This window comes from Emydura macquarii, unplaced genomic scaffold, assembly GCF_026122565.2.
Source record: "Emydura macquarii macquarii isolate MOO-44397 ecotype Brisbane River unplaced genomic scaffold, CSIRO-AGI_Emac_v2 contig_1119, whole genome shotgun sequence".
NCBI classification, from domain to species: Eukaryota; Metazoa; Chordata; order Testudines; family Chelidae; genus Emydura; species Emydura macquarii.
The window spans coordinates 10,156,291-10,182,701 of NW_027131256.1; the positions used below are offsets into that span (position 1 = coordinate 10,156,291).

At 41.3% G+C, this 26,411-nt stretch overlaps 1 protein-coding gene across 1 annotated transcript in view; it reads right to left on the reverse strand.

Moving 5' to 3' along the window:
* Window positions 1-26,411, reverse strand: part of CMSS1 (cms1 ribosomal small subunit homolog) — a 333,908-nt gene that overhangs the window by 24,030 nt on the left and 283,467 nt on the right. Inside the window, exon 2 of the mRNA XM_067546148.1 lies at window positions 546-646. Within this exon, the coding sequence (XP_067402249.1) occupies window positions 546-646 (101 nt within the window). The remainder of the gene's footprint in view (window positions 1-545; window positions 647-26,411) is intronic.

The following is a 26,411-nucleotide window of genomic DNA, read 5'->3' on the forward strand; positions in this document are numbered from 1 at the left end:
TTCCTGCAAGGTGCTGAGCATCCTCAATTCCTATTGGTTTCAGTGGGAACTGAAGGTGCTCAACACTTTACAAAACTGGGCTCTAAAAATGTCCATCACTTGGGGCCCAATCATTCCTCACTGAAATCTAAGGGCCATTTCAACGAAGGTAGGTTCAGGTTTTCTCTCTGGGGGCTGTACAATATTTAAATCATAAACTACAAGAATCTTCAGGCAATATCAACATTAAAAGACTGGCACATCATCACTTATCCCTACACCACTGCACAGTCATCTTAGACAAGCCTGGGGAAAGAGATGGGCTGTGTGCCCTATTGTACCTGTATACAATGAAACCATAGTTATGACTGAAATCTCTTAAAATTGGAACCTAATCGTTTCCAAATAATGCAGCAGCAGTTAGCAGCACAACAGTACCAAGCAAGAGATCAGGACAGGACAGGACAGGAAGTGAAGTGAAGAAATGCACCCTTTAGTTAGGGTGAAAAGCCAGATTTCATTATGTTTTATTCTCTATGATCAATACAGTTACAAATCTTACCAACCTGTTTTCTTTTCTTCGATGCAGCAGGTTTGGAGTCTGAGTCATGCTGTGCTGGTTTACTTGTATTGGTTGATTTTTCCAATTCTTCATCATCAGAGAGATCTGAGAAAAAAATGCAGGTTTTTTTAAGCACACCTCTCAACTTTCCATTAAAAAAAACTTACAACAATAGTGACAATAGCTTCTACTACTGGAGGGGGGGATGTCACTATAACTCATAACTGGTTTATTTACATGAAACAACTTCAGCAGCAAGTAGCTTAGTTCCAAAATATAAAATTACTTTCAGAGTCCCACTTAATATTTTCAATTCTCTGCTCTAGAAGACAATCTATTTTCCCAGCTTTGTGGAATTCAGTGACTAAGCTGCCATCTGCAGTATTAATAGCAATTTCCAACCCATCCAAGACATCTCAATCTCATTCAGCAAAATGCCAAAAACATACTCATTACTTGTTTATTAACTACAGTTCTACAAGTTTAGTTACACTGCTCAGGTTTATTTCAAGACAAATGAAAGCATGACCCTGATCCATGGCCCAAGATTTCCTGTATTCTGTTGTGGACCAATCTCAATAAATCACTGCTAGATCAACAAGCCAGTGACAACATCACTGCTAGAAAGTAATAATTTTTAAACCATAGGCTTGCTGGGAAAACTAGATTTGTTGGCTCTTCTCTTGGAAGAAGTCAGCTACAAAGACATAAGACTTGCACTTTGAGGAAAAAATACCTCAGTCTGAAACTCCAAACAGCTTTATTAGAGTATTAATTACATATAAGAGCAAGACTGTTAAACTTGGTGACCCGTTCTATTCTATACAGATATATATATTCAATTCTACGTGTAGAATTTTAGGCTATGGGACTAATTAGTGATAATTAGGCAATGGCACCATTTCCACACTTCAAACAGAATGACCACAAAGCTAAAAAGTAATATGGATCAAGGAACATTCTTAATTCTTTTTTTTTTTTTTTTTTTTTTTTTTTGAAAGAGAGGCATTAGGAAGAAATGCCATTCACAGAGGTAATCATTACACAGTAACGTTAACCTCCCATTTCAAGCAGTTGTCAGGTTAACCTAGGAAAGCAGTTTAGAGGCTTTTATTCAACTGCAAAATGCTCTGATATAGACCAAATCACTATTGATAATTACTCCTCTGCTAATTGTCAGGATCTTTCTTCTCCCTTTAGTTTTAATGATTAAAAGTGACTAATTCAATTTCTGCATCAAATAATTTGGGGAATCTTATTTTTTCTGTTCCAAATATGTATTAACAGTAGCTGAAATCACCTGCATTCTGAGCTTAGCAGTAGCCTATCTAAAGATTTTGCTATTTATTTCAAATGTGAATAGTATGATACTTTAAGCACCAAACTACAGAAGATATGCCCATTCACTATTATGTAACATCTGCATGACCAGCAGCAGTAAGTACTTACAGACTCAAGAGACTAATAAAGAGGGACAGAGAGAGAGAGAATCAACTGTATTTGGTACTTATTAACTCACTGTGATTTATTTATTGAAAAGTGAAGCATTGGGATGAAAATGTCTATTTAGTCCTTACTCCTCCAGAGATGCAATAATGCACATTGAAGTTTTGCAGTGGAAGTTTGGAGATTTTTATAAACAGATTTTTACACATCAACACAATAGTTTGGAATCAAATTTAAGATCCTATCATAACATAATGGCTATCAATGATTTTATATATTTATACCTGGAGACTGTTACAGTGTAAGTTCCATGCCTTCCCATATCTGAGAGAATTTGAATTCCTAAAACTGGGTTTTGACAGCTGCTGAGTTTAAAGTTTGTGAGCTTGATAGCTCTTGCGACACTGAGCCAGCGAGGGTTAAACAGCCAGCAGATGTGGGTATGTCTATACTGACGGCGGCAAAGTCATCACCGACAGATCGACTTAGCTGGATCAACTGAGCGGTCAGTGTAGACCCGCTCAATCGATCAGGAAGTCGCCGTACTAAAACCACCTCCTCAAGTGGTGTAGCGCTGCATTGACGGGAACTGGTGCAGTGCAGTGAAGACATCACACAGAACAGAAGTATAGCAGTCAATGGGAGTTACACAAGCTACTCTGTGTAGCTTGCGCAACTCCTGTCAACTGCCGCCAAATTGCCAGGTAAGTGTAGACCAAGCCTGAGTGACCCAAAATCAACCTTTAACGACATGATAGAGAACTACTGATGTGGTAAACAGGGCCATTTCTCATAGACAGTTATCAAAGCCATGTTAAGTAGACTAAATTCTTTGAAATGTAAACATGTGTTGTTAGAGTATTAAGAATAGAATTGTACTTATTACTTAATTACTTAAAATTAGTTACTAATTGTAACTTTATATATGGTGAATAAGATTTTAAGTAATCCTCACCATATTAGACTTGGCTGTGTGGGTGGGAGCCGAAGGCTGGATTTCTAAAAGAGAACTGTATTTTAGCTTCTTAGTAACTGGTAAGATATTACAGAAGATGTTTGGTTACTGGCTTAATGAATCTAATTATAAGAATAAACCACCAGTTTTGGGGATCGTCTGCCCTATTCTTTGCAGTTTGCCCTGATTGAGCATTCTCAGTGTGGCCCCTCCAGCGACCATGGTCACAGCTATATATGGAAGAAAAAAATCAATAAACACTCTGTAACAGATTGGATACCATCTGTCATGAAATCATCATATTGGGTATAGATTGGATTATGGAAAACTGTAAACACTCTAGAAGCCGGATGGGAACTGAAAAAGGAAATTTGTTTTCTCTCCAACACAAGCAATGCCGCCCTCAATGGCAGGGAGCTATTAGCATGCTAACAAACTTTATTCAGACCAGAGCTGTGAGCCAAGAAAGAATAGGCATTCATTTGCCACCTATAAAGGATCACAAGAGATTTTGAAATCCTGAGCGGAAAGTGAACAAACTGAACCCTAATACGGTAGACATAGGGTGATGGTGAAAAACATCTCTTGCCCATAGCACTGAGTCAAAGCTCTAAGGGAATGATCTGCTTGTCCCAAAGAAATAGTGTTAAGATAAACACTTTATTATGAGCAGGAACTATGTACAGAAAATGAAGTAACAAAAGTTTCTACTATTCTGTGTAGCTGCAGTCTGCAACTGTTTTTGCTCTGGGTTTCTTTGTTTCTGCCCCAACAGAAAGGGTGTCACAGGAAATCAAAGGCAGCACCTAGAGTCTGCAGGAAGAGTGGCATCTTTCCACTCCCTGCAGGACTTATCTACATCATCACATCTTCTCTTTTATAGAGCCTTTTAAAAAAATGTCCTGACTGAACTAAAAAAAACCTATCAAACTACAAAACCATTACAGCAACTGACCTAAATCTTCAGTTTGCTTAAACACAACACCCTAACACCTCTTGATCTCCTGTATTGCAAACTCTCTTTAGGCAAGTTGTTGTCTATAACAGGCTGTTCAGTATCATGCTCAAGAACAGGGTCAGATTGTGAATTGTTTTCAGCTCTTCTGTCTGCTCTCACTTCATTTGTCAGCCAAGTTTTCAGGTATCTTGAGCAGATACAATTCCTTTGTAAGCTTTTGCCTTCATCTGTGATCATTGAGTACAAGTGAGATGATTCCTCTTTGATAACTGTAGCTTAGACTGGCCAGTGTTCATCTTGCCAAATTCTCACCTACTTTGGTTTTTTTTAACAGTGGAAGGGCTCTTATTCCTTTATTGTATTAGTCTGGTTGTACTTTCCCAGTTTTTTCCTCACTATCACATACTTCTTAGTCATCCTTTGCTTTTGTCCCATAACTGATAATCAAGTATTTATACATCTGTTGTAGAAGAGTTCAGCGGGTAACTTTCCACATTGCAGCTGTGTAGTGCTATAGTTCAGTAGTGCTAAATATGGATCTTCCCTTGCATCCATTGCTTTTCTGAGCAAGTTCTTCACTACACATAGTCCGTTGATCTGAGGGTATGTGAGACAAGATGTCTCAGGATGAAAGACTTACATTTTAGCAAAGTCCAGGAATTCCCTATTCTTGAACTGTGGTCCATTGCCAGTTATTATTGTTCTTGACATTCCATGATGTGCAAATACAGATTTACTGTGTCTGACTACTATTGCACCTGTGGTATTTTCAAGTGTGTTTACTTCTGGGAAATTGGTAAAACAGTCATTAAACAGGTGATCATATCTTCCCAAGTTGACCGTGTCAATTCCAACTCCATACTACAGAATTGCTAGTTGTTCACATGGTACCATTGGTTCTTTCAGCTGGGAATCTCTGTATTTCTGACATGTTCCACTCTAGCTCACCATTTTGTCAACATCACTGTTAAACTGTGGCCAGAATTCAAATTCTCTACCCCTACCTTTTTTATTTGGTCATTCCCAGGTGCCCTTCATGTATTGTTCCAATATTTTCCTTCTCATCACTGTGAGAGCCACAGTCTGCTTTCCCTTCAAGAGCACTTCTGAGATCACGGATAGCTTATTTTTAAAGGGGAAATCCCCCCCCCCCCCTTTACTTACTATTTGTATCACTGCTTGCATAATTTTATCTTTAACCTAAAAATACATCATGTGACACTTACGTTCACATGTATGTTAACTGCTTGTTCCAGATCATCAGGCTGGATGATCAGATGGAACATAGGCTCTTGAGAATGTGTCTACCCTTATAAAGTGGCATCCAAGTTAGAACTCCAGAGACGCATCATACTTCTGTATTTTCAAAGTAGTTACTGTATTCGTGGTAATGCTTCTCTGAGTCCCCTTTTGTATTTTGCAACCAATGGCTTGTGACCAGTTTCTGCTTTGAAGCTATGACCACAGAGAAAGTCATGAAATCTTGTACATCCATACACTACACCTAGTGTCTCTCTTTCAATTTGTGCCTCTCTTTCAATTTGTGCCTATATCTTCTCTGTAGCTGTTACAGCCCTAGATGCATTTGAGACTGGCAACCAATCAGTTCCATGACACTGAAATACTACTATTCCCAACTCTTCTTTCAAGGCATCTATGGAGAGTTTGATGTCTTTCAATCAGTCAAAAAATTGCACCACTGGAGCTAGTATCAGAATGTGCTTTAAATCACGTCTAGCATTTATGCCCATTTGATGACCTTGTAGAGGAGATGTCATAGGTGAATTGTGTGCGCAGTACAGGTAGGCATGTATTTGCTGACATAATTCATGCCTAGCAGTTTTTGAATTACCTTTCTATTTTCAGGTCTTCGCTTGTTCAGTATTGCTTGAATCTTTGATTTATTGGTCAAGGTGCCCTTGGAGGTCAGTCTCTTTCCCAAGTATGTTATTTCCATTGTTTGAAATTTCCATTTGGTCTTATTTGCTTTAAGATTTTAGCTCTCACAATTTTCAGTACTTTCTTCACTTCCTGATTTTCAGTGGCACTATTGCCCGAAAATTATCATGTCATCAATGTACACATTCACACCTACTAATCTCTCACACATCTGGCTCATATAAAACTACTCAAGATAGTTAAATCCAAATCAGACTGCAAAGAGTTACTTAGGGATTTTACAAAACTGGATGACGGGGCAACAAAATGGCAGATGAAATTCAATGTTGATAAATGCAATGTTGATAAATGCACATTGGAAAACATAATCCCAACTATACATATATAATGATGGGGACTAAATTAGCTTTTACCACTCAAAAATGAGATCTTGGAGTCATTGTGGATAGTTCTCTGAAAACATCCATCCAATGTGAAGCAGCAGTCAAAAAAGCTAACAGAAAGTTAATTTAGATCTTAGAGCTCAGGTGCCTGCGTCAGTCCATCAAATTCTTACTCTCTTTGTTCCCCTGCTAACATCATATCCTCTTAGACTGAGGGTTTCTTTCTCTGTGCCATCAACCCCACTTCCTACCAAAGCACCTATCAATTATGCTCTCCAGTCACACAGGTGTGGTGGATCTGACCCTTCATTAGCACAAACTGGAAAATTATGACTTCCAGTATATTTTGGAAGCTTTCACACACCTTAGGTGACCTGGTGGCATCAGAGCCTTATCCTACCCATCCTACGACAGTGTCTCCCTCCAGTTAGTCCCTCTACTAGCAGGTCTCCTAGGTCTCACCTTGGGGAAGCAACTTCCCTGGCTGTAGTGAAAAGACATTAGTGACATCCCAGAAAGGCATCCTGCTTTTGCAAGTGATAGGTTCACCTTCTGTTCCATCACTCCACAGGAAGCTTATAGAGTCACCAACTTCTACACAACCTGCTGTAATCCTGCAACGTAGTCTCTGGCCTGGTTATGTGAATGCAGTTCATCCAAGGGTTGAACTCCACCATCCAATCCATCTGAGTCCATTCTGGAATATATTTGTGTATCATTCTAAGCAAATGATGCATCAGTTGCTTCTCAGGATACTTGTCACATACTGTGACTAACAGCCACTGCACAGGGTACAGCTAGCCAAGGAAAACTAACAGCTATCTTTAAACATTTCTTTATAAATCCTGATCTGGCATATCCAGAAGGGGAAGAGTGAGGGTCTTTAACAGTAAGTCATAAATAACCCCTTCTCGTGTTTAGACTGGTACGCTGCTGGTTACATTAATCTAAGAGCGGACAAATGGTGTTTATGATACAACCTCACAACCAATGCACCACCTGTTCGCTGCCTGGCTGAGTTTTGGACTACACTTTAGGGTGCAACATCCTTCTCCTCTTTCATCATGGAATGAAAAGAAGAGCAGGTTCCAAACACAGCAGCAAATGTCTTCTATGCAGACATCTCCAATTTGAGTATATCTTAATGAATTATTTCATATTCTACATGACATCTGGAGTAGTACCTATTCTGAAAACAGTCATTCATATCCCACTGATACAGTAGTTGGCTTCAAACTGTCATTGTTTGTGACACCATGTTAACTCCCATTCTAGCAATGCCAGAAATGTTTTGTTGTGTGTGCTCAAATACCACAAGGTCAGATTCTGCCACCTTACACAGGCCTGGTCTATACTGCTGGCAAAATTCAGTGGCAGTCGACATGAGTTACGCAAGCTACACAGAGTAGCTTGCGTAACTCCCATTGACTTCATAACTTTTCTTTAGAGCACCGTCTCCACTGTGCTGCGCCAACAGGAAATGTGTACCCATCGATGCAGAGCTACGCTTTTTGGGGAGGTGGTTTTATTAGATCAACTTCCCGATCGATAGAGTAGGTCTTCACTGCCGCTCAATCAAACCAGAAAAATTGATCTGATAGCTACGAATTTGCTGCCATCAGTATGTACATAGCCTCACATTAAGCAGTACTTTACTCTGTGGATAGTTACCTTAAAGTTAATGGGGCTGCTCACAGAGTAAAATACTACAAAATGCACCTTGCTCACAGCTATCAGCATGCTCACATTAGTTAACATTTTTTGCTATTGGCTAGATTTTCAAATGCCAGATTATTATGAAGATTTCTTTCCCACCAAATAAAAGACAAAACAAGTTCTTCCTTCATATTCCTGGTTGTGGTTCTTAAGTGTCCCTTTCAATGATCCAAAATCTGGCTTGTTAATAAAATATTGATTTGCACTTCTATTGACATGTTAGCGACTTGATGTCCATGCACTGATGGAATAGTTTGCTGCACGGATGGTGTTATTTAAAGTACCAGTTGTCTGTACCAATTTTCCTATGCTGGTGCTTATGATCATACAAGGATATTGCATTTTCATGTAATGCTCTTGATATAGATAACTAAATAAGAGTGCTGGTAAAGGTTTTGGTGCTGTTTCACTTTTTCGGTCAGTACCACACTACCAGCTGTATCTCACATCTGCAAGAACTGACAGACTCCCTGTAACCCTAGACACGCTTGTATTCACGCCTTATACACCACTGCAATAATACTTGTACAAAATACGCTCTGTGGGGTATCACATGAAAGCTAACACCACACTGGTTATTAATATTGTTGGAAAATGCATGTGTTAATTTATATGACGTTATGACTTCCCTCTGTATGATGTCTAAGACAAGACAAGACAGCCTAGCTAGGTAAAGGTGATAAATAGGTCTGACCTAGACAAAAGAATGTGTGTTTATTTCAATTTACATAATAGCAGTAAACAAAGCTATCAAGCTAAACCACTAGGGGGATATCTTGTTCCTGAACTCCAAAGACAGAGAATTAACATGGCTCCTGCACCCCAGGGAAACACAGGAAACTGCATCCCCAGGAAGCCTTCCTGACTTCTAAGATAAAGAAATCCCTTTGAGGATTGTAATGGGATACACTCACTTGTGGCTGGATCTGGGGATTAGCTCTCACCAGGTCTGGTGCCCCCTTCCATTGGCTCTTGGCACCCTAGCCTTTCTCTGAGTCTCAGGGTGCTCCCTCTTCATGACTCAGCCCTCCAACCAGGTCACCAGACAGTCGTCCCCTTCCAAGGAACTGACATCACATTGGACCAAATGTCCAGATGCCGCCTTCATCAGTTCTGAGCCACTACTCCAGGATCCAGCCCAGGGACCCTATCAGCAGCAGCCAGGTCTACACAGCCTCAACCCTCGTTGCTCTTTCCCTAAGCTTCTTCCCACTGTGCCTTCCACAGGCTTTCTTCCCCATAACTCCTCTCGGTAAAACCTTCCCGCATGACTGGATTTCCTCCTACCCTACCTCTTTGTGCCCAGTGTGTGACTGCAGACTCTCTCCCCCTGTAGTCCCCTTCTGTTGCAAACTTCCTGGCTTTATACAAGCTCAGCCTGCCCCTGCCCATCTGGGCCTCTTCATCAATTAGCCTTTTTCAGGCCCTATCTCTCCCCATGTGTGGCCCATATGGTTAAATTGGCCCCCTTAACACCTTCAGGGCTGATGTGGGATGAACACCTCATGACAACAATATACATAACAGAGAGAGACTCCATCCCTATCCTTCATCTTAAGAGATAAGGGCAATGGATGGTGTTCTCATCATGCACCAGACAAGTATCCAATTCATACCAGGGAAACTGATGATCCAACCAGCGGACTGCATTCAAAGTCCTTTCTAGGGCTAAATCTTGGTCACTTGCCAGCCAACATTCCTGATGCAATTCTATCCCCCAATGTTCAAGCCATCAGGCTAGTCCTGAGAATACTGCAGCTCAATGTTGAGGGATTGCCAGCAGCCAAATGCAGCATTATCAATGATTTATCCTGATTATATCACTTGAAACATGAATCCCACACCCTCCACCTCAGAGTCACCCTAGAGAAGTCTCTTACATATCTTACCCACCTGAGGAAATTGCATCTAAGATAAGGATGCACAACAACCTTCTAAGCAAATTGGCTGGCACTTCTAGGGGAGCAAACTCTCAAATCATCTGGTTTAGCTCTCTGTTACTCTGCAGCAGAATATTGTGCTCTGGTCTGGCTCCATTTGTCTCACGTCAAGTTGGTTGACGCGCAACTACACTCAACCATGTGCATCATAGCTGGGATGATTCAACCCACATCAGTACCATGATTCCCTGTGATAAGCAACATTACTCCTCCACACATCCGTTGTGAGGATTCTACAGCCAGAATGGTTCAGACGATCAGGGCAAACGGAGCTTACCACTATACACACACACCTCTTTGACCACCCAAGAGCATGCTAGTTGTCAAGGCACTTACTGTGGGTCCTCTTGCCCTGTCCAGATTTCGCTGTGACATCTATGTTGCTTGACTAATGGTCTGCAGCTGACACGAGAAACCAGTCTTTTATAACCAACACAACCATGAGTGTATCCAGCTTTGATTTCCTATGCCGCCCATGGGCCTTTCTGAACCAATTTTGAACAGTCCTGGGTCAATGAACACCCAGCCTTTACACCTGAGGCCAATGAGAGAACCCCGCATAAGGCTGTGACCAAAGACAGACAATGTCACACACCACTGACGACTGCCCTCTGACCAGATTTGATGGTGGTCTGAGGGCTCTGCACTTTATTGATGAGGCTGCCGCAAATTGGCTTGGAAAGCTCCACATCTGATAAGAAGAAGATCTTAAGAGCCAAAGAAACTAAGCAATTTGATCTCAGTGATGGCTCCTGGCCAGTAAAAAACTGGAAAGGAGACTGTGGATAAAAGAAACCATCTTGAACAAAATCTGTATCTTGCCAGATTAAGTTTTATACTTTTAGACATATATTTTCCCTTTTATTTGCTTGTAACCATCTCTACCTTTAACTCTTTCACTTGACATCACTTAATCCATGCTCTTTTGTTAATAAATTTGTCTTACTTTTACTATAAAGCATTTCAGTGCTGTGTTTGAATGGAACGGTATATTTGCCCCAGTTCAATTAATAAAATGTGATGTACTGACTCTTTAACAGAGCAGCAAACTTAATATCTTCTGTGAATGCACAGCAGTAGGGGCTGTGAGTTGCAGAGAAACAACTCTGAGTAGCTGTGGGGTTGGACTTCACCAACTGTTCCTTGCCAGGTGAGGTTTGGGTCAGGAGAACCTTGAGCAGTTTGCTTGTGAGGAAGACAGGCTGGTGCGGCAGGGAGCTGACATACAGTCTAATCACCAGCAAAACTCAATACTGCTGAGGCAGAGAGTAACAAAGTGGCTCACAGCTCTCAGTATGTCTAGTAGCATATTACACTCCCCAGACACTAGACATCTAAATATAGAAATACACACACTCTCTCTCTCTCTCTAATTATAGTAAGCATGAAAGCTTTGCCACGCATATGTAAGCTTTCATACTTATCACAAATTTATCACATTACTTTAAACATAGCCAGTGCTATCATTCCAAACTTTTTTTGTCAACCCACATATAGCAGATTCCCCTTTTATCATCTCCCTTATTAAACATCACATCTGCTTAGCTGGGACATTTGCCAGGTAATTTTCTCCAGCTTGTACTATTTAATGACAAACAACAGATCAATGGCGTACCTGGTTGGAAAAATTAAGTAACAGGTCATGAAGTGGGATGCAAGCTTGTTCATATTAGTTAATAGGTGTGGATTTGTGTTTGCTGGCACGATCTCATTATTATTAAGATCCGCGTTCTCTTCATGCCACTCCTTTGTTCTAATGTATCTGGTAAAGGAGTCAAAATGACCTATTTAACTGTTTTAATGATTAAGAACAATTAATGAAATACAATTTAAACTCTGCCAGGACAACGTAGTCCTGTAAGCCCTGGCTCAATGGACTGCCGCACTCAAAAACACAAAGAAAATGTTAGGATTCAAAGAACAGGAAAAATGCGGAAAATATTACAATACCATTATTAAGGATATGATAAGGATATGATACCATTATTAAGGATATGATAAGGATAGGATACCATTATTAAGGATATGATAAGGATGGTGGTAAAGTCTGTGGCCTGGCCCTGGGGCAGGGCCTCAGCAAACCGCCTGAGGGAGTCCCACAAGTTAAAACTATATCTAACCAGGAGGGCCCGATTGTTGGCAATCCTGAACTGCAGGGCTGCCATTGAATAAATTTTTCTCCCAAACAAATCCAGCTTTTTGTTGTCTCTGTTCTTGGGAGTGGAACCTGGCTGACCTTGCCTGTCCCACTGGTTGGCTGCGTCTACCACCAGGGTTTCCGGGGCCAGGTAAGTGAACAGATACTTGAACCCTTTGGCCGGTACATGATACTTTTTCTCAGCTACCTTTGACGTAGGGGCGACCAAGGAAGGGGTTTGCCACAGGGCCTTTACAATTCTGAGTACCCTATTGTGGACTGGTAAGGCCACTCTCGCTGGGGCTGCCGCCACCAGCACATTGAAGAGGGTATCATCGGCCTCCTCTAACTCCTTCACATCCAGCCCCAAGTTAGAGGCCACCCTCTTGAGCAGCTCCTGGTGTGCCCTGAAATCCTCCAGTGGCGCCATGTGGTCCCGGGAGACTGCCTCATCCGGGGAGGAGGAAGAGGACTGTCGAGGCACGTCCTGCAGGTGCTCCCCCACCTGACGAGGGAATGCATCCATAGAGGGTCCCTCCATGGGGTTTGACTCCTCATCCAAGGAGCGGTGTCTATGGGCCTCCTCCTGTGCTGGAGGCACAGACTGACCCCCCGATGACAGGATGGATTGTGAACCTGGTCCCATCTGGATGCCCCATGGGGCCCAGTAAGGCCATTGTTGCGGCCATTGACCCTGGGGCTAACCTGGGGCTGACTGCGCCACCGGCTGTGGTGCCTTGTGGGGGCGTCGGCTGTCCCGACAACTCTCCCCCCGTGGGACCCCCGAGCCACTGGACCTGCGGTGCCGTGCACGTCTTTGGTCCCGGGTGCCGTCCCATGCCAGGGACCATCCTCTCGACGCCTCCAACCTGGAGGACAACGAGGACCGCCTCTGTCACTGTCTGGTGCCGGCGAGTGGAGGTGAGCTCTGAAGAGCTTGACTTGCGGTGCCGCTCGTCCTTTGGTGACCGAGACTGGTGCCGCTCCGAACTCCGCGGTGCCAAGCCGGACTCCTGTGACTGGGTTCCATGTCGGGGACTGTGCAGTGCTGGGTCCTCGGATGGCGACTGGGTTCTGTGCCGCCTCAGTGTGGGTGAACTCCTCAGTGCCGGGTACTCCAATGGTGACCCGGTTCTGCACTGCCTCAGTGCAGGCGAACTCTTCGGTGCCAGAGATCTGGAGCAGGAGCTGTCTGAACGCCGCCTGGCAGACCTCGACTGGTGCCGCGGATGGACGTCGGTGCCGAGAGGGGGACTCCATGTCCTGGATCGAAGCAGGCCGGCTCAACGACGCTGACCTGGAGCGACTGCTGGGGGAGCGTCCTCGCTCTACCCCTGGTGGCTGTCCGGCGGGAGATCTTCCTCCCCGTACCAAGGATCTCCACCGCCCTTTGGGGGGACCCAATGCAGGTTTGCCCTGGGACACCAGCCCCTTCTCCCTCGGCAGAGGGGGGGGACAGAGGTTGTGTAGGCAAGGCCAACAAGGCTCTTGCCACCTGAAAAGCCTCCGGTATCAACGGCGTCGGCAGGGGCACACTTCCACTCTTCCACTCTTCCAAGAGTCGGAGGAGGCTCCCTGACCGGAGATGCAGGCACCAGATTAGACTCGACGGGCTGGTGCATCTCCGCACTTGACCCTGCCCGCACCGACGGCGCAGGGGAGTGTCCGCACTCCGCTTCTTCCTCTTCGGCACCAGGGCTGTTGCTTGGTGCCGAGTCGATCCTGGTGCCGGCGGTGCACACTGCACCCAGGTTACGCTCGATGCCACGGTGGAGCGGGATGGCTCGGACGCTGGGCAGAGCGCTTCCTCCATAAGCAGGGCTTTTAACCGGATCTCTCGGTCCTTTTGAGTCCGTGGTTTAAAAGCCCTGCAGATCTTGCATTTATCTTTTCTGTGCTCTTCCTCCAGGCACTTAAGGCACCGATTGTGGGGGTTGCTGAGTGGGAAGGCCTTCCCGCAGGAGGCACATAGCTTAAATCCAGGTGACCGGGGCATGTCCTGGCTGCTCTGAATCCCTCAGGGACTTCTTATCCAACTACACTTAACAACACTTAACACTACTTAACAACTACTTAAAACTAACTAAAGTACTTGGAATAACAAAGAGTTCAAAGAAGGGGAACAGAACTTGCAGAGAGCAAGGCTAGTTCCAGCAACCGTCACAGGCAGAAAGAAGGAACTGAGGGGGTGTAGAGCCAGCAGTGCCTCATATACCGCGGCATGTGCACGGGACTCCAGAGGGCACCAGAGCCGGCCCTACAGGAACTGCTAAGGGGAAAAACATTCCAGGAACCATGCACGGTGGCGTGCATTCACCTATAGTGGAATGGATATGAGCAATCACTTGAAGAAGAACTACTACTCAATCTATTATTGTAAAACTCATCCTACCCTTTTCTCTATTCCCCCCTCCTTCCCTCCCACTTTTTGCTCTAAAGTTGTATCATATCTAAAATTAGATTGTAAGCAACTTGAGACAGACCATACGTCTTCTATTTGTTCTGCAAGATGCCTTGTGCCTCCTGGGTGCTGTGGAATAATAATTTTTATTTATTTTTACTATTTTGCTATGCTGTCTTTATAAATGGAAGTGTAACGCGGCATTAAAAAAAAGATTTTTGACTCAGTAGGTGAGTATGGTCCACTCAATCTGGGCATGAAGTCACTGATAACCAGTAGGGTTTTGGTGTTTAAAACAAAAACAAAAACACACTCTCTTGACCTATAACATACCCATTAATTTAGGAAGAATTTTATTTCCCAATGTTGCTTGTTTTAAATCCATCACAAAGAGAAATATTTAGCTCCATGTAAAGTTTCAGCTGGGGGTAAAAAGCCACATCACTATGCTCTTTCTTGAAATCTCAGATTCCTTGGGGCAATTTTTTTTTTTAAATCAGGCAAACAATTTAACATCTTTTTCTTACCACTGTCATTTAAAATGACCTAATTCTTCAGTGAACTGGATTAATTAATCTTAATCTTAATCCAACTCTTTGAACTTCTTGCTTTTCATGTTCTCCATAAATTACTTCAAGTATACATTGTGTGAGAGCTTCAGTTAGGAACCAGTTTCCAGTTCATCCTCGCTCAGGTAGAAGTTGCTTCCACAGTGGTGCTGGCCACCATAACTGGTGTTAAAGTGGGCTTAGGTAAGGGAGAAAACAGTATTCTCTCTCTGAAGTACCATCACTATTCCTCAAGGCAGCATGGGAGAGGTAAACTGCCATTTTCCCTCCGAGCCCAGCCATGATGCTCATTAATGTTTGGGGAACAGATTAGCTGCTTTTAGCTGAACTAGGTGGAACTGGGAACTGAATAGCAGCTTCACAGAGACAGGTTAAGAAAGAGGCATCTTGGGGGAAGAGAGGTGCCTAATCTAGCAGAAGGAGAGGAAGCACTGAAGGTGAGGGGAAACAGCAGTTTAAACTGCCCACTGGATGGAATTAGAATTACTCAGATACATGTTATGGGCCAGGAGTTCTCAACCTTTTTCTTTCTGAGGCCATCCACACTTGCTATAAAAACTCCACAGCCCACCTGTTGCCACAACTGTTTTTCTGCATATCCAGTAGATTAAATTAAATTGACAGTCATACAGTTAAACGCACACACGTATATAATATAAAAAAGAAAAGGACAATATAGGTACAAAAATAAAAAACTGAATATTATTTTTGTTTTTAGTTACTCAGTGCGAAACTTCTTCCTGGTGCTGACTCACAGGATGGGTGACCCGCTGAGGTGAGGCAGGGGTTGGAGGTCGTGCTCCCTCCCTGAGCCCTGCCACCCAGGGCGAAAGCCCAAATCCAAACCCCTCACCTGGGGCTGAAGCCCTGTTTATTTTGGTGGACCCCCTTAAACCTGCTTGCACCCCGCTGGTGGGGCCACAGATCCTTAGTTGAGAAAACTACTACTATAGGCCTGTACTGTTAATATCAAAAGCAGGTTATCCTTCAACTCAAATAGTAGACTCCTAGGCTTTGGTGAAGGAGTATCTGAGTTCTTCCCTGCAGTTTACATGAAGTTCTGAATTTACATGCTGTGTAACCTACTAACAGCTCTGACACCCTAGTAGATGGTCAGATGGTTTCCAAGTGGATTAATTACAAAACAAAAACAACATTTTACCACCTTTTTGTTCTGTGTTTGTACAGCCCTAAACACGATGGGGTCCTGGACAATGATGGACTATTATTACAGTAATAATAATAGAATCAACATACAAACACAGCACCAAAATCAGCTACAAGAAATGTGGTTGCTCCCCTCACTTACTACGCATCTCTGGTAAATTGGACAGAGAAAAGACACAAATGGTAAAATATTTCCCCTTCCCCCAAAAAAGACTGTATCCCCTCCCCCCAACCCCATCCCCCAGTTAGCAGTGTACTGAAGCATTACTGAGAAATCAAGAAAACAGGGGGAAAAAACCAATATGTTTCCCTCTTGGCTAAGGATTAGCGAAAAATTGTTAAAATTCAGACAATAAAACGACTAAATAATAGAAAGCATTAAGATAGCAAGTGTAATGACATGACATGAAAAATTAATATTCAATCACATAAAAGGGCAGAATAATTATAGCTCACTAGAAATCTTTGATGCTACATGGAAAGACAGACTGACTCAGCAAAGTGCCTCTCTTCTTTAAAAATTAATACAGATCTTTCCTTTCCAATTTATTGCACTGAGAAAGATTTTCCAGCTTAGTTTAAAACTTGTGGAGATAACTTTTTCAGGGCCTTTCTAGTCATGGTCAATGACAGGCTCCTCACACAGAAGCATTCAAATACTCAGCTATCTTGGCACTTCGGTTCTAAAAGAAACAAAGCAAGTAGCTGGCAACTAACAGAATTACTAGTAGGCACGGTTCACAGTAGCACATGAAGCTTTGCCTTACAATGACTGTGTCACCTTAGTTCTAGCTCCGATGTCAACCTTTGCTCGTTCTGTCCATGACTGCAGAGGTGGCACCTGGGTCAATGGTTACATCAGGTGATTAAATTCAATTCTTGCCTATGTTTCTCACTCCACTCCTGTCACCAACCACAGCGTTCCATCCAGTCCATATTCTCTTTCCCTCACTCATATGCACTGGGCTTTGCTTTTCCAGACAAGACTCACCCATTTATTCAGGGCAGTGGGCCTCCTTAGATTCCAGATGGACCCCAAAGCCCCTCACTTTAACTGCAATGATGCTTCTAGGGGGTGAGTCTGTAGCCAAAGAAAGCACTGTAATGCACATCTGAGACTCATGGGCACTTGCCATATGTGATTGAGCAGAAATAGGCACAATCTTATATGGCACTGAGCAACCAAACAGGCAGGAACCCTGTCCTGTTCAGGAATGACCGTGATGGTCCCAGGGCCTTCTTAAGGATATCTTATTTAGCCTGTGCCTAAACTGTGGCTGTTACAAACAATCTATAGAGATTTATACTTATTGGTTCCCAATAAAGTTATGACTTTGTTCCATAAAGAAAAATTCCTCACAGAATGTACATATTCTTCTTGGTCAATTCATAAGAAAAAATTACTGATGTTGAATTGCCAGACAAGTCTGCTGGTACGGTGCTCAGCTTAGTTTCCTTTTTCCTTAGCAGAGTGGCAACTTGAGCTAAAAACTCTACCATTTCAACTGACAAGAACAGAGCTTCAGAGTGACATTTCATGTTATTTTTAGATTCGCTCTGACATGGTACAACACGCTTAGTATGTAGACATTAATATCTGTCATACTCTGTGTCTGCAAAGAATTCTTCATGGAGCATTTCTAAGAATTATCTCTCCTTCAACTCCCCTTTCCAGATTGTTCTTTCAACCCCAACTAGAGCTGATGCTTTCAAACCAGGAGTGAGTTCACCTGGATTCACTAACTGGAGGTTAATAGAAAAAGGAATCTGTCTGTGAGTGACAGACAGCTAGAAACGTCTAACCTTGCACATTGAAATAACATATATAGCCTGTGTCTCATTACAGTAGTTCTACAATGCTCTAAATTAGGCTCAGATTGCAGATTGACTACAATTCAGCCTCCTGATTACTTGACATTAAAAAAAAATTGCATCAAAAGGTGTAATTACAAAAAGGAGGAATTGTACAAAAATGACAGAGGGAGAGCGGCTACAGATAAAAATAGCTGGTTATTCTCTTGCTAGCCAGCAGTACACCTCTTGATGCGAATCAGAATGATTGTGTCATCTGTAACTGAGGGATTTGATGTAGTTCACTTCTGCCTTCTGACATAATGAGGCAAATGGGACCACAACGCTCTTTTACAGGGGAAAAAAGACAAATGATTTTAGAAAATTAATCTATTTACCTGATTTTGAAATCCTAGGTGCTCAAAGGACAAACCAACAGATAAAGTGTTAAGGATCTGACTGCTCATTTTGCTGTTTCCCATTCTAGTTAGCTTCCTCATAAGTTGCATGTCACTGGAACAACTGGTGCTTCAAGATGCCTTTATATTTTAACATGATGTGCAAAACAGATCTGTCACCTGCTATGGCATTGTTAAAATCATTGACATGATAGTGAAGGTTCAGAGGGCACTTTCATCTCATTGTAATCTCCCAGCTGTTTACTTTTCTCAAAAATTACATTTATACTGAAATTTTGCATGTTCTTTCTTTTGGCCCATAAGTAATTAAAAAAACATTTCCAGAAAGTCACTTTGGCTTTATTGGGTAACATGGAAAATGGGATCAGCTATTTAAAAGTGTTTAGCTCATTAAAACCACAATAAAATAAATATTTCATACTTATTTAGGTCCTTTCTTTCTGATGGATTCCAAGATGCTTCTGTTCTCGCATATACAAGAACCACTTCACAAACAACTCAAACGCTGCCAACACTGGATTTAACATTGCAAGCAACACTACCCATGGTTTAAAACAGCAAGGACACTGTAGCCAACTGAAATAAAAGGAGAATTGAGAATCCAAATGTAATAACTACCTTAAAATTTGGACAGGACACTGGGGTTAACACCTCCAGTCTTCCAGAGGGGTAGCTGTATTAGTCTGTATACAGCAAAAGCAACTTGAGTTCTGTAGCACTTTAAAGACTAACAATTTTAATTTCAGTACTAAAATTGTTAGTCTTTAAAGTGCTACAGACCTCTAGTCTTGTGAAAAGTGCAATGGAATTTTAATGACAACAACTCTCCAGGGACTTTGATTTTACTCTGAAGAAAAATCAATTGAAAAGAATCATCTACCTGAACAACAGTGCTCTGCTTAAAAAACGCCTTTGTGGAAATATTAAACCACACCCAAATACCTTTTAAAGTATGGGACATAGCTCTTAACAGTGAATATTCATATATTACTAGCACTCACTACATTATAAGCACTTTCCAAACATTCCAAGGACCTCACAGTCTACAGACAAATAAGGAGACAAAGTTAGGGGAAGGGAAACAACAGGCAATATATATACAAGTCAACTTAATTCACTATAAGGAGCAAGCCAGAAATGGGTCTTTTAGAAAGATTAATATGTGGACAACCAATGTAAAATATCTGTAGAGAACTTTGATTATGCATGAGTTAACACTGAACTCTATAAGTTAAAGGGCTTGCCTCAGGCTATGAGGTTTAGGAACCTCTAGAACTTACACAGTCACCTTGCATCGACACCAGAATGTACCTGCAGAAAAGAGCATTGTTAATAAATTCCATAACAATGAACAATATTCACTTCAGAAAAGTTTTTTTCTTACTCAGCTTGTTTGGGAATGAAGCAATGCTGACTACTGATTTTCTGAAATCATGAGCCTTCCTCCCTTCTACATTTTGTTATGACATGAAGGATGGTGAGAGGGGAGAAGTCTGACTTTAGTGCTGGTGAAATGTAATGGACTGAGAGCTCTAGAGACTGATGTTCTCCATGCACAGAAGTGATGATGCATAGGCAGTGATGGTGCAAGCTTCCCTCAGACAGCCCCACCAATGCACCTCAGACCTGACCTGGAGGAATGCCCCTACTTCAAAAGAGGTGATTCGGTCTCAACAGCCCATTCAATTTTTATATATAGCAGCTTGCATTATGCTAGGTAAAGAAACTGGCAGAAGTATACCACAACCAGAGGCCCCTTTATTAAAAACATGCTCAAGATGCCACAGGAATGCAGTACTAGAAATCAGAAACCTTGCTAATCCCTTCCATAAACTAAATTATAGATTATTTTCTATGCTAGTCCTGATATCATCTGGCATCAGAATGAGGAAATGTGCTACCATAACATCATAAAGGTACCAGGGAGTCAACCCACCACCCTGAGAATGTATATGAAGAAAACAGGAGTTGTCTGAAGGCAGCTTAATTCATTTTTCATATTCTCTCTTAAATCCGAACACCAACTTCTTTTATTACTGTTATCTTTTCGGCCTGGGTGAGCCAGCCATAAAGATGTTATGACACAGTCCTAATAGATATTTAATTTCATTAGTAGCAGGTTTAGTTTCTTATGGTATCTTTGCCTCTATCATTGTTGCTCATAGTTAGAGTATTGCTGATTTGCTTCCCTCTGTTATTCAATCTCTATTTTTTTAAATTTTATTTTACAGGCATACATGTCTATAGCATCACTCATGGCTATAATGCCCCTGATTTCCTTTCTGTGGCTTGTTTTACCATTAAGAATCGTGTGACATGCATATGAACTCCTGAAGCAATCTCAGACTGAAAAAGGACAAAAATAGTACCTATATTTAAAAAGGAAACAAAGAGGACCAGGGGGATTATAGACTAGTAAACCTAATTTTGATACAGGAACAAATTATTAAACAATTATTAAGCACCTAGAGGATAATAGGGTTATAAAGAATAGCCAGTAAGGATTTGTCAAGAACAAATCATGCCAAACCAACCTCATTTTCTCCTTTGACAGGGTTACGGATGTAGTAGATAAGGAGGAATCAGCAGAGGTGATATATCTTTATTTTAGTAAGGCTCTTGACACAGTTCCACGTGACATTCTCTAAGCAAACTAGGGAAATGTGATTTAAATGAAATCACTATAAGGCGGCTGCACAACTGGTTGGAAAAAAACACACTCAAAGAGCGGTTATCAATAGTTCACTTTCAAAGTGGGAGGGTATACCTAATAGGGTTGCACAGGGGTCTGCCCTGGGTCTGGTATCATTCAATATTTTCATTAATGACTTGGATAAAGGAATGGAGAACATGCTTATAAAATCTGCGGACACGCCAAGTTGGGAGGAGTTGCAAGCACTTTTGAGGGCATGATTACAATTAAAAACAACCTTGAAAAATTGGAGAATTGGTCTGAATCCAACAAAATGAAACTCAATAAAAACAAGTGCAAGTACTACACTTAGGAGGGAAAAATCAAATGCATAACTACAAAATGGGGAATAACTAGCAAGGCACTAGTACTGATGGAAAGGATCTGGGGGTTATAGTGGATCACAAACTGAATATGAGTTAACAGCGTGATGCAGTTGGAAAAAAGTCTAATATAATTCTGGAGTGTTTTTACAGGAGTGTCGTATGTAAGACAGGTAACTATCCTGCTGTACTCAGCACTGGTGAGGCCTCAGCTAGAGTACTGTGTCCAATTCTGTGAGCCACACGTTAGGAAAGATGAATCAAGAGGACGGCAACAAAAATGATAAGAGGTTTAGAAAACTGACCTATGAGGAAAAGTTTTATAAAACTGGGCTGTTCAGTCTGAACTAAACTGGGGGCAGGGGACACCTGATATCAGTCTTCAAATACATGAAGGGCTGCTATAAAGAGGATGGTGATCAGTTGTTCTCCACGTTCACTGAAGGTAGGAGTAATGAACGTAATCTGCAGCAAGGGAGATTTAGGTTAGATATTAGGAAAAGCTTTCTAACTATATGGACAGGCTTCCAAGGGAGGTTGTGGCATCCCCATTGTTGGAGCATTTTTAAGAACAGGGATGCCAAGGACGATTTAGGTTTAGTTGGTCCTGCCTCAGCAGAGGGGGCTGGCTTAATGACCTCTTGAGGTCACTTCCAGCCCTTCATTTTTATGATGTGGCGTTCAGCACGCAGGAACCAATTGGATGTTGCCAACAACAATCACATTGAAATAGAGAATACTATTGCTAGCAAGCCTCTATGTTCTGACTTCCCCCATATAATAACAAATGTGGTTATAAAATTGTTTTTCACACAAGTCACTGAGTGACATTGTAACATGGTTTTGCAATATACATCAGAATATATCAAGTATATATCAAGTTCTCCTTCAGCTTAAGAAGAAATATCCTGATTATATTACCATTTAGGGTTAGTGGAAAACTCACTGTATGATAAATATCAGTATCTGTTTAAAAGCACAGTTCTCCATCAGAGGCCCTAAAGATTTTATTTCTATAATTCACATATTTCCTTCTCTAAAACGTCTCCCTTCTGCATATACTCACTCTTCCCCCTGTAAACTGGTCTCAAAACAAGTTATGTTCCCCACCCTACATATGCTAATTTGTAACACTGTCATACATACATTTCATGGTTTACCCCCAAACCTTTCCCAAAATCTCAGGAAAACCAGCAATAAAAGGAAATTGAGAGAGAAAGAGAGAGAGAAGGAAAGAAATAGAGTAGACAGAGATCTGAATGCTAAAATATTATAAATGGAAGCACTATGCACATTGCTTTTAGAAGGAGAAAGGCCATGCCCTTTCTATTCAGAAGTTTCATCTTACTTCAAGGCTCTGTAATATTTAAGCCGGGAAGGTACAAAATGATTCAGAGCTATATCCCATCTGTTATCCCTGTTTTAAACTTGTATGCAGAGTATGTGTCTGAAATGACCAAATAAAGAACTGTATCCCTTGATCTAGGCTGTAATTACCATAAAAATAGAGTTCCTATCTACATTTGTTTGTTACAAACAGATGGCTGCTTGCTTTTTTGTCCCATTACACTGCAGCCTTGTCCCATTAGATCCTCTTTGTGAAGAGTGACAGCTTGCGAGGTCAGTTTTCTGACAAGGTCATCTGCCTTCAGAGTATGTAGAGAACTGCACTGAAAGTGGGTTGGGTTATATTTAGAGTTTGGTCCAAGTCAGTGCCATGGTTCCCCACTGTCTCTCCCTTGCAGCACTGTCTCACGTCTCTGGGTCTAACTCTCTGCTGTTATTCAGTCTACAGAATACAAATAGAGAAAAATCATTCTGAATTACTATTGTGATTAGATTTCTCAACTTGTGAAAATAAGTGAATTGGCAGCTCAGAGGAGGAATCATTAATTTCCTTCATTCTGTATCTTTAAATAGACAATTTTCTTTATGGAAGTGGATTTGCCCCTTTGGAGTGAATGAGAGGAGGGACGTTGTCCAGAATACAGCAGAGGAAGATTTCCTGCACTAAGGTAAGCTTGTTTTACCTTTATAACGTCATCCTCATTGAGAAATTGGGTTGTTTGTTTAATGCACCAGACATGATTCTTCTGCTAGACCTATACTCTATTTACCCTTAACCTGAAGGTTTCTTTAGGCTACTGAACTGAATCTGCATCTGGACAAATTCTAAGCTGTTCGACTGATGATGTACAAAACATCAGTTTGCATTATTAATATGGGAAGGAAACAGAAAAATAATTAAAAATACACCAGCATGTCCAATACAGGATCCACTGTCTGATTAAACCAGATTTCAGAACACCGCAAGTAAATATTACTGATTTAGTATTAGAAAGTGCCCTCCAAGAAAAGAAACTGTTTACATTCTGAAAGTAAGCAAAAAGCATGTATTGGCGAGAATATATGTGAATCTATGCATGTGTGTGTGATTAGGGATATTATATTATATCATTATATTTATGTGCATTAAGTATATGCAGTTTCAGAAAATATGCTTTCTGTTGACAGTAAATCTGCAAAATTAGGGCTCACTGCAAGCAGCAAGGATAATTTTTAAATAAAGGTCACTCCAAAAGGTGCTTCATGCTCAGGCTCTCTCACATTTCCAAAGCTTCAGGGCAGCTGTTGGCAGGATACAGGGGTCACATGGCAGAGGTGTTGTCTTTTCAAAAGAATGCTTTAGACGGGTAGCACACTGTTTCCTTATACAACTTAAAAGCAAAAGTGGTTTAATTGTTTTCCTTATCCCACTTATGATGTTTAAAAGAAAAGAATGGATAGAATGTAGTACGGGTTAGGAAGAAATCTATCCAACTAGAGAGGTGACACATTTATCACTTAAACATTACTGAATCGTACAATGCTACATGATGAACAAAGGACTCTGTTTACAGTGAAGTCTGATATAGTGAATCTCTGTTCATAGTGAAGTAAAAAATCCTGAATTGTTTCAATGCATCATGGCACGCATATTGCAATTCTGTGGTTACAATGAATCTCTAATTAGAGTGAAACACTTCTGCAGGGTGAAAAAATAGCTTTGCTCTCAGAGGTTTTCCTGTGTATTCTCTGATCACATTAAATTCTTGGTTTAATGCAAACTCTGAAATGATGCTCAAACAATAATGCTGGCAAACGAAGTATTCAAAAAGCCTTATAGGTACAATCCTCTACCTTTTCCATAATGGAATTAATATGTTTGTGCTGTTCTATCATTCTTTGGTCCTGAAGGCCTTATGGAGCCGTTTCAGTGGAGATACACCAAGAGAACTAAGGTGTAAGAGCAGTTTAATGCGATAGCCTTGTCTGTGGTTATCTATGTCCTTAGCCCTACAAGTTTCACCATTCAATGCTAATGTGTTAGGATCCTCAAATGTAATACTTTAGAGTCAATTTTTGGTTTTGATCTGCTCACATCACCTATTTGTGATAATGAATGTTATAATGGTGATTGATAAGGCTGTTACTAGCCCTGTGACACAGTCTGGGTCCATCAGTTGTTGTGCTGGTTATGCAGAACAAATAAGAGTCCTTAACATGCTTCAGATCATAGGACATCACCATACAATGTCATGAGTCCAACATGAGGAGGTTGTGTTGCTATGGGATGAGAATATGTCACAAAGTGTTGATGGAACATGCGTGTATACATCAATTCAACATCAAAAGGGCTTCCTGAAAACCATATGCAAATAGATGGCAACTCTAAGAAACACTCAGCCAGTAAGTATCATTGTGAAACACTGCTCCAGAGATTTTTGACAGAGTACCACCAGAAGGTCACCTTTCTGTCCCCAGTGCAAATTCATTGCAAAAACCTACACCTCAATTGATGCATTTGAAGGAAGACTGGTGGCTTTTATTTTAGGAATAACAACAGGGCAACAGGAGAGCACTACCATAAATATGGAGTTAGTTCATCTTATGCAATGCTGACCAGTTCAATTCTTGTCTCTTTTTTCTAATGTACCGGCTATTAAACTATTTTGTATAGTATATTACATTAGGTTATAAAAGTGTAACACTTACATTCTCGCAAAGTCTCACATGCTGAAGAAATTTATCTTGATCACTTCTCTAAACTTACATAAGATCACCCTCTGACCTTTTCTTCCACTTTAATTTAGTAACATACTTCCAAAGCCAGAGTACTTGATTGATTTTTGGTACAATGAGACATAATGGCTGACATCCATTTCCAGAAAAGCTCTTCCTAAGAGTTCATGGCTGTTAACAAATAATTGTTAAAGGAATCTGTCACTGTATAGATTTGGGCTAAGTAGGAGGTGATCATTCAGATTTTCTGGTGAGTTTTTTAATGTGAGAAAAGTGGAGGATAAGATACTGCATGCCGGGCTGTAGAAGCAGTGCTAAAGTGTTCCTGAAGTTCATTAATGGGAAAGGACTTAATAGTATTAAGCAGTTGCCAAAGTAAACTAAAAATATCAACAAGTCTTTGTAGTCAGAATTATTTTTAGGTGGTTGGCATGGGAGGTCAGAGAAATATAAATGGTATGGATGAGAGGTAAAAGGAATATATTCACAATGAAATTTGAAATCTTCAGACTTTAGTAGTTTTTGCATATTGCTGTAAATGACAAACTGATTTAGTTCTTGTGACATTTCTATGCTTGAAGGAACCTGCTGAGTGAAATATTTGCATAGTGAAAACATTCAGCTTGCCATTATTCTGTATATTTTCCAAGTGATTTTTTCCCCTGAATTAAAAGAAAAGTAGAGGTGTGTCTGATTTAGACTGTGAGGATCAGATATGCAAAGGTACCTGGCTGAACTGCCACTGAATTTCAATGGGAGTTGGGGGCTAACTTGCTCAGATGGTTTTGAAAGGCTCATCCTAATCTCTTTGGGACAGTGACCATGTCTTCCTTTAAGGGATTGGTCCTATAAACTCTCTCTCACATGGGTAGTCCTCACCCATGCATGTATTCTGGACTGAAGTCAAAGGACTGCTTGCGTAAGGACAACAGGCTTGATTTTGCAACCACTGAAGGGAATGGGATAACTTAGCCAATATCTTTATACAATTGTTGAAATACATGTGAGATAT